This window comes from Oncorhynchus mykiss, chromosome 17 (genome assembly GCF_013265735.2).
Source record: "Oncorhynchus mykiss isolate Arlee chromosome 17, USDA_OmykA_1.1, whole genome shotgun sequence".
NCBI classification, from domain to species: domain Eukaryota; kingdom Metazoa; phylum Chordata; class Actinopteri; order Salmoniformes; family Salmonidae; genus Oncorhynchus; species Oncorhynchus mykiss.
In genome coordinates, this window is record NC_048581.1 from 66864780 (window position 1) to 66874725 (window position 9946).

Below are 9946 nucleotides of genomic sequence, written 5' to 3' on the forward strand. Positions count from 1 at the left end.
TGCAGGTTCCATGTATGTGAGGCCAGAGGAGATTAAAAGAGGAGAGGTGTAATCAGTGGGAGGTAAGTGTGCACACACACAGGCCAGGGCATGTGAACGAGGGTGTTAGAGGGGAACACGCGCACACCCTGGCTCAGTGGTGCCTCTGATCTGGGCAGCATGTTGAAAGGGTGTCCCTAGAGGGGGGCGAAGGGGCGGTGGATGGAGGAGCAGTGGGGTGTGCTCTAATGATCGGAGGATGTGTGAGTAGGATCCTGTCCTGCTTTCCCACACTCTCATGTATTAGATATTTTCTGTGGGGGCTGAGTGCAGGGGGGCGAGGTGTCCAACAATAGAAGTGTGCCTTCCCAGAGGGCGCTGAATAATTGTATTAATTGGCATCAACAATGGGAATGTTTCTCTCCCTCTCCCTCTCTCTCTCTCCCCCCTCTGGTGTACATTTCTCATGCTTTCTGTTTGTACATGTGAAAGACAGAGAAGATGTAAATGGTAAATCCGTTATGTCAGGGGAGATACATTATTTAATTGATATAGCACAATTACAGTATTAACACAATGTTGCAGTACATTCAATTTGATCTATTTGAATTCATGTTGATTTCAATTACCACTATGTGTTCTGATAGATAGTAATTGTCTCCTTAATAGGTTAACATTCATTTCTGCAATGTGAAGTGGGCAATATCTTAACTCAGCAAAAAAAGAAACATCCTCTCACTGTCAACTGCATTTATTTTCAGCAAACTTAGCATGTGTAAATATTTGTATGAACATAACAAGATTCAACAACTGAGACATAAACTGAACAAGTTCCACAGACATGTGACTAACAGAAACGGAATAATGTGTCTCTGAACAAAGGGGGTCAAAATCAAAAGTAACAGTCAGTATCTGGGGTGGCCACCAGTTGCATTAAGTACTATGGTGCATCTCCTCCTCATGAACTGCACCAGACTTGCCAGTTCTTGCTGTGAGATGTTACCCCACTCTTCCACCAAGGCACTTGCAAGTTCCCAGACATTTCTGGGGGGAATGAACCTAACCCTCAACCTCCGATCCAACAGGTCCCAGACGTGCTCAATGGGATTGAGATCCGGGCTCTTCACTGGCCATGGCAGAACACTGACATTTCTGTCTTGCAGGAAATCACTCACAGAACGAGCAGTAGGGTGGCATTGTCATGCTGGAGGGTCATGTCAGGATGAGCCTGCAGGAAGGGTACCACATGAGGGAGGAGGATGTCTTCTCTGTAACTCACAGCATTGAGATTGTCTGCAATGACAACAAGCTCAGTCCGATTATGCTGTGACACACCGCCCCAGACCATGATGGACCCTCCACCTCCAAATTGATCCCGCTCCAGAGTACAGGCCTCGGTGTAATGCTCATTCCTTCGACGATAAACACAAATCCGACCATCACCCCTGGTGAGACAAAACCGCGACTCGTCAGTGAAGAGCACTTCTTGCCAGTCCTGTCTAGTCCAGCGACGGTGGGTTTGTACCCATAGCCGATGTTGTTGTTGGTGATGTCTGGTGAGGACCTACCTTACAACAGGCCTACAAGCCCTCAGTCCAGCCTCTCTCAGCCTATTGCGGACAGTCATAGCACTGTTGGAGGGATTATGCGTTCCTGGTGTAACTCCGGCAGCTGTTGTTGCCATCCTGTACCTGTCCCGCAGATGTGATGTTCGGATGTACCAATCCTGTGCAGGTGTTGTTACACGTGGTCTGCCACTGCGAGGACGATCAGCTGTCTGTCCTTTCTCCCTGTAGTGCTGTCTTAGGCGTCTCACAGTACGGACATTGCAATTTATTGCCCTGGCCACATCTGCAGTCCTCATGCCTCCTGGGCACCTTTCTATTGTTTTTTTTCAGAGTCAGTAGAAAGGCCTCTTTAGTGTCCTAAGTTTTTATAACTGTGACCTTAATTGCCTACCGTCTGTAAGCTGTTAGTGTTTTAACGACCGTTCCACAGGTGCATGTTCATTAATTGTTTATGGTTCATTGAACAAGCATGGGAAACAGTGTTTAAAACTTTTACAATGAAGATCTGTGAAGTTATTTGGATTTTTACGAATTATCTTTGAAAGACAGGGTCCTGAAAAAGGGACATTTCTTTTTTTGCTGAGTTTATATGCCTTGAGGGTCCCTTATCAAGTCTACTGTCTGACTCAGTCCCCATCTGTAAAGGTCTTATAGAGAATGTTCCCAGGTAATAAGAGTGTGACACCCTGCTTGTGTTCAGTCTGTGCCTCTGATATCTGCAGTACCATTCCTTTGTTGGCCAGTTAACCATGAGATAACTGATGCCTCTCCCATTGTTGTGTTTGCCTCGCCCACTGACCTCAGAGTGTGGGAAAGCTAATCCAGCCTGGGACTCATGGTTTTGTAATGATAATGTCCTCCTATAAATAGGGGAGTGGGCTCCTCTCTCAGCTCACAACTCAACTTCCTCAGAGAAGCACACACACTCTCTCTCTTTACCAGAATGGCTCCCACCTACACAAGCGACTCTGCCAACACCATGCTCTCTGCTGAAGACAAGCATAAAGTAAATATTATTTATAACATATGTTTGTGTCATTGTTTACTATTGAATAATTTTCTTCATGATTTGAACTTTAAGGACATAGAACTAACCTAATGCCCTCTTCTCTTCATGAGCTAAGGAAACCAGTTGGGAAAAAGATGTGTAGAGACCACATCAACACCTGCATAGAGCAGCTCAAGACCCTGTCTGGAGAGGGAGTTCCACAAACAGGACCCCAACACCAAGCTGGAGAAGGCTGACATCCTGGAGATGACGGTGGGGTTCCTGACGCAGAAGCTGCAGCCTCAGAGCCCAGTCCCCCAGAGGGCCCACAGTGAGGGCTACTCCCAGTGCTGGAGGGAGACCCTACACTTCCTGTCTTCTAGCTCCATGAAGGACATGATGCTTCAGAACCTCCAGAGAGCTGGCCAGGACGTCTGCCCCTCCTCGCCACTCTCCTCCCAACATCAACACCACAGCCAGGGCCCAGTGAAGCAGGCCACCAGTGGTCACAAAACAGTGTGGAGGCCCTGGTAGAACCACTACTTGGAGACTCTCTATCTCACAAACTGGATGGATGTTTACCATCTTTCTTGCTGTAGGAAATACATTTCCAAACGTTATATTGAAATTATATTATTTTCTTGTTATATATGAAATGATTTCTACTGATGTGATTATTATTCTCTCTCAGATAAGAAGCTGAAAAACATATTTGTATCACTTTATAATGAAGAATATGTTTAATATTTTATACGTGTATGCATGTTGTGCTCACTTGATGCACCAATGTGTCCTTTAGTCCTTTCATTTTCTTTGAAGAGGATTGTTAAGGTTCTATATTTACATTTATGGTTGCTTAGCCAACTGAAATCTTGCGTTAACGATATTGTATGTACTGACCTATTGAAGGGTATTTACAAATGCTTTGATATGCCTTTTGTAAAGGCTTTTTGGGACATTGTGGTTCCACCATAGGCACTGTTGTGCTGTGAAATGTATTGTTGACACTGTGTGTCTTTTATTCTCACTTGATAAAGTGAACATGCATCCAAAAAGGATTCCAATGAATGTTTTGGAAAGTAACCATACTGTGTTTGTGTGTTTCTAAAGGAGCTGTAATTAACTGGGGGATAATGGGACATAATGTATAAAAATCAATGTAGAGGGAAGATGGAATGTAACAAATTGAACTGAAGTGGAAATGAACAGGAAATGACAGATAATGAAAACAGGCAGTGTACTGGTAAATACTGTAGTTAGAAGTGCAGGTATCTGTACACATCAGCACATGAGGATGTATTATCGTGTTTATCAGTGCAATGTATCTACTCCTGGGCAGAGAACAGCCTCACTTCTGATTGGTGAAAAAATAAAGGAGGGATCATATGTTAAAAAAATACATAAATTATAATCTTTCACTAAGTTACCCATTTAATGCTCTTAAACCTAAGTTGTATGGTCGCAATTACTGTAATGGAATTCCCTATCTAGCCCATTACATTGAAGCTCTTGGAGACTTCTGCATTGCTGTGTGGGGCACCTATTTTCAAATGTAAGTGTTAAAAATAGCTGCCTGACAGAATATAGTGATCCACATCTCGGCACCAACCTGGAAATCTTGCATATAGTTTATCTGGACATTTACATGAACATATTCGAGACAACGTATTGGGGTGGCAGGTAGCCTAGTGGGTAGAGTGTTAGACTAGTAACCGAAAGGTTGAAAGATCAAATCCCCGAGCTGACAAGGTAAAATCTGTTGTTCTGCCACTAAACTATTCCTAGGCCGTCATTGAAAATAAGAATTTGTTCTTGACTGACTTGCCTAGTTAAACAAAGGTTAAATTAATTGGAAGTAATGTACAGTAATTTGAATAATTGCGAGATCTGAATAAAAATATAAAAGCATTGTAACATGTTTATTTGTCATGAGACAGTATGCAACAGTACCAGTTGCACACGGTCCTTTGGGTGACCATGTGCACACGGTTACTATACAGTATCTGTTGGTGATGGAACTGCTTGTCTTGAATAGTTTGTAGAGGTCAATGATCCAGGGAGTGGCTTACTCGGTGTACCACAGGGTCTGCATCTGACTGTGTAGGTCTGGAGCTCACCATGCTTTCCCACACTCCTCAACCATTAACAGCCCTGATTGGGACAATGGATAACATCAATGACTTAATGTGTGAGTGTCAATGTGATTGAGTGTGTGCGCGTACGTGCATGACAAAGAGTGAGAGAGATCCTGTGCCTGGGCTATGGGTGGAGAAGCAGTCAGTGAGGCTAGAAGAGGGAGTGTGCAATGGTAGTAGTTGTGTGGGTGAGAGATGGTGTGTGTGTGCTCAAGGTGTGTAGACTTTAATCTATCACCACGGAGCAGACTTGCCCTCCAGACTGACACCTGCTTGAGTTGGCAGATAAGATAGGTTTCCCACGGCGAAACACAGCAAGGCCTGGCTACAGGCACAGGTGCATCCTGTCATATACATACTAACATTCACAATGTCTTCAAAGCGAGGCTTACCCTTCACAGCACTGTTGTGTCACTATGTAAATACATTCTCTAGTCATATAAGTGAATTCAGACTTTATTTTGTACACACCGATAGATTACAGAACAGGTTCATAAATTGATGAATTAATTAAATCGAAACATAAATGTAGTTTCATGAATTGTGAAATTTGAAATTTGTACAACCAATATATATATTTTTAAATACGATAATCACTTGTGTTTAATGTTTTAGAAGGACATGATGATTAAATGAATAAGCTGGTTTGAAGGGGAGCGGCAGGAAGTGGACGGGGGATCAGGATTCTCACATTCATGCCGAGAGGATAATTTAGGGCGGCACACTTCCTTTGTCCCTTCAATGAAAGGGGATAATGAAACGGGTTTGTGGGAAAGCCGAGGAGAGGTAGGCCCCACACAGGAGAGACGTGCCACACAGTTACACAGCCCGGCAGGCAGGTAGGCTGCGCCCTGGATCACCAGCTGTTTGATGAAACCAGAGCTGACGGAGTTGACTGCCCAACGTTAGCCTAGGGCTTAACATACAAACCCCAAGAGAGGCACGTTGGACACACACACACACACGTGCACGGACGCTCACGTTCTCATTCGAATCATGCTTGTATATACAGTGCATTCAGAACGTATTCAGACCCCTTCACTTTTTCCACATTTTGTGTCTTATTCTAAAACTGATTAAATATATATTTTTTCTCATCAATCTACACACAATACCCCATAATGACAAAGTGAAAACTGGTTTTTAAAAATGTTTTCACATGTATTACAAAAAACAACAGAAATACCTTATTTACATAAGTATCCCGACCCTTTGCTATGAGACTCGAAATTGAACTCAGGTGCATCCTGTTTCCATTGATCATCCTTGAGATGTTTCTACAACTTGATTGGAGTCCACCTGTGGTAAATGCAATTGATTGGACATTATTTGGAAAGGCACACACCTGTCTATATAAGGTCCCACAGTTGACAGTGCATGTTAGAGCAAAACCAAGCCATTAGGTCGAATTAATTGACCGTAGAGCTTCGAGACAGGATTTTGTAGAGGCACAGATCTGGGGAAGAGTACCAACAAATTCCTGCAGCATTGAAAGACCCCAAGAACACAGTAGCCTCCATCATTCTTAAATGGAAGAAGTTTGGAACCACTAAGACTCTTCCTAGAGCTGGCCGCTTGGCCAACCTGAGCAATCGGGGGAGAAGGGCCTTGGTCAGAAAGATGACCAAGAACCTGATGGTCACTCTGACAGAGCTCCAGAGTTCCTCTGTGGAGATGGGAGAACCTTCCAGAAGGACAACCATCTCTGCAGCACTCCACCAATCAGGCCTTTATGGTAGAGTGGCCAGATGGAAACCATTCCTTAGTAAAAGGAACATGCCAACCCGCTTGGAGTTTGCCAAAAGGCACCTAAAGAACTATCAGACCACGAGAAACAAGATTCTCTGGTCTGATGAAACCAAGATTGAACTCTTTGGCCTGAATGCCAAGCGTCATGTCCAGAGGAAACCTGGCAGCATCCCTACAGTGAAGCAATCATGCTGTGGGGATGTTTTTCAGTGGCAGGGACTGGGAGACTAGTCAGGATCAAGGGAAAGATGAACGGAGCAAAGTACAGAGAGATGGTTGATAAAAACCTGCTCCAGAGCGTTCAAGACCTCAGACTGGGGCGAAGGTTCACCTTCCAATAGGACAGCGGCCCTAAGCACACAGCCAAGACAACGCAGGAGCCCAGACTTGAACCCAATCAAACATCTCTTGAGAGACCTGAACATGGCTGTTCAGTGCCACTCCCCATCCAACCTGACAGAGCTTGAGAGGATCTGCAGAGAAGAATGGGAGAATCTTCCCAAATACAGGTGTGCCAAGCTTGTAGCGTCACACCCAAGAAGACTTGAGGCTGTAATCGCTGCCAAAGATGCTTCAACAAAGTACTGAGAAAAAGGTCTGAATACTTATGTAAATGTTATATTTCCATTTTTTTACTTGATACATTTGAAAAAATGCTTAATCATTATGGGTTATTGTGTGTAGATTGATGAGGGAAAAAGTGAAGGGGTCTGAATACTTTCCAAATGCATCGTCCATATATGTCAAGGCTGTGGGTAACTGGTGAAAGGAGTCAGGCGCAGGAGAACTGAGATGCGTGGACAAGGTATTTAATTCAAGAAAACAACAGTAAAAAAAACACTACTATGGTGCAGGAAAAAATACCGGTACCACGAATAAACGGGCGTAACAACAAAACCCGGTAACAATAATACCAGCCATCAGATACAGCCTAACAATAAAACAAACACGCACACAAACATGGGGGAAACCAGAGGGTTAAATAATGAACATGTAATGAGGGGAATTGAAACTAGGTGTGTAGAAAACAAAGACTAAACAAATGGAAAATGAAAAGTGGATCGGTGATGGCTAGAAGGCAGGTGACGTTGACCGCCGAACGCCACCCGAACAAGGAGAGGGACCGACTTGATGGAAGTCGCGACAATATATTATAATATGATTATGCATTTAATGCTCTCTTATTCGGGGTGTCATACCAGCAATGTTAACATATTGTCAACACATGCAAATTAATAAATAATAAAACACATTAACTATAATTTAGAGCTGCAAACTAAAGACTGCGCTTTTGTTAAAACAGCCTGCCAATATGCATTGTCAATATCATTGTTAATTTTGGTTTGATATCCACTTGTGCATCCAGTTTAGGCTAAACACCAACAATGTCAAAATACAAAGTCTATGCACATCCACTGTAAAAATGTCAAATACAAAGTCTATGCACATCCACTGTAAAAATGTCAAATACAAAGTCTATGCACATCCACTGTAAAAATGTCAAATACAAAGTCTATGCACATCCACTGTAAAAATGTCAAATACAAAGTCTATGCACATCCACTGTAAAAATGTCAAATACAAAGTCTATGCACATCCACTGTAAAAATGTAAAATACAAAGTCTATGCACATCCACTGTAAAAATGTCAAATACAAAGTCTATGCACATCCACTGTAAAAATGTCAAATACAAAGTCTATGCACATCCACTGTAAAAATGTCAAATACAAATGTTTCAATATGCATTATGTGCAATCAGTTCCTTTACAAAAGGTAACACAATCTGATTTCCCTTTAAGAACACTTAAACATGAGAATTCATCTCCAATAAATATTTAGCATTTTGAATGCTATTGATTTCACAGAATCACACACAAATCAATACTCCATAGGAGTCATATGCCACATGACAGAAAAAGTATTTTTTACAGACAGCTCCATAAAGGAGACAACAAACTATAACGCTTGTCATATGACGTTCGCTATCCTTCATAAAGGACCTAAGTAGATATTACTATTGGAAATAGAGAGTTCTTACAGTATGAAAGACGGTAAACACTCATCCAGTTTGTTAAATAGTTTGTCTCTACCAGGGCCTCCACACTGTTTTGTGACCACTGGTGGCCTGCTTCACTGGGCCCTGGCTGTGGTGTTGATGTTGGGAAGAGAGTGGCGAGGAGGGGCAGACGTCCTGGCCAGCTCTCTGGAGGTTCTGAAGCATCATGTCCTTCATGGAGCTAGAAGACAGGAAGTGTAGGGTCTCCCTCCAGCACTGGGAGTAGCCCTCACTGTGGGCCCTCTGGGGGACTGGGCTCTGAGGCTGCAGCTTCTGCGTCAGGAACCCCACCGTCATCTCCAGGATGTCAGCCTTCTCCAGCTTGGTGTTGGGGTCCTGTTTGTGGAACTCCCTCTCCAGCAGGGTCTTGAGCTGCTCTATGCAGGTGTTGATGTGGTCTCTACACATCTTTTTCCCAACTGGTTTCCTTAGCTCATGAAGAGAAGAGGGCATTAGGTTAGTTCTATGTCCTTAAAGTTCAAATCATGAAGAAAATTATTCAATAGTAAACAATGACACAAACATGTGTTATAAATAATATTTACTTTATGCTTGTCTTCAGCAGAGAGCATGGTGTTGGCAGAGTCGCTGATGTAGGTAGGAGCCATTCGGGTAGAGAGAGAGTGTGTGTGCTTCTCTGAGGAAGATGAGTGAGTTGTGAGCTGAGAGAGGAGCCCACTCCCCTATTTATAGAAGGACATTATCATTACAAAACCATGAGTCCCAGGCTGGATTAGCTTTCCCACACTCTGAGGTCAGTGGGCGAGGCAAACACAACAATGGGAGAGGCATCAGTTATCTCATGGTTAACTGGCCAACAAAGAAATGGTAGTGCAGATATCAGAGGCACAGACTGAACACAAGCAGGGTGTCACACTCTTATTACCTGGGAACATTCTCGATCAGGCTTCTGCAGATGGGGACTGGGTCAAAATGGTAGACTTGATAAGGGACCCTTTCTTTCCTTCCAGTTCTGTGCTGCCAATGATTGGAACGAATAGCAAAAATTGCTGAAGTTGTAGACTTATATCTCCCTCACTAACTTTAAGCATCAGCTATCTGAGCAGCTTACCGATTGTTGCAGCTGTACGTAGCCCATCTGTTAATAGCCCATCCAACTTCCTACCTCATCCCCATATTGTTTTTATTTACTTTTTTGCTCTTTTGCGCACCAGTATCTCTACTTGCACATCATCATCTGCACATCTATCGCTCCAGTGATAATTTGCTAAATTGTAATTACTTCGCTACCATGGCCTATTTATTGTCTTACCTCCTTACTCCATTTGCACACACTGTATATAGATTTTTATATTGTGTTATTGGCTGTACCTTTGTTTATCCCATTCTGCACTAACTGTGTTGTTTTTGTTGTTGTTGCATTGCTTTGCTTTATCTTTGCCAGGTCGCAGTTGTAAATGAGAACTTGTTCTCAACTAGTCTACCAGCCTAAATAAAGGTGAAATCAA

General features: G+C 43.1%; 1 protein-coding gene and 1 pseudogene across 1 annotated transcript; one reads left to right on the top strand and one right to left on the bottom strand.

Moving 5' to 3' along the window:
* Nucleotides 1–2431: 2431 nt before the first annotated feature.
* LOC110494429 lies at nucleotides 2432–3102 on the top strand (annotated as a pseudogene).
* Nucleotides 3103–7212: 4110 nt separating this feature from the next.
* LOC110494430 (transcription factor HES-5) lies at nucleotides 7213–9145 on the bottom strand. Its single transcript, XM_021569454.2, has 2 exons — nucleotides 9023–9145; nucleotides 7213–8909 (listed from the first exon to the last, which is right to left on the bottom strand). The coding sequence occupies exons 1-2, from the start codon at nucleotides 9083–9085 to the stop codon at nucleotides 8508–8510; spliced, it is 465 nt and encodes a 154-aa protein (XP_021425129.2). The 5' UTR covers nucleotides 9086–9145; the 3' UTR covers nucleotides 7213–8507.
* Nucleotides 9146–9946: the final 801 nt, after the last annotated feature.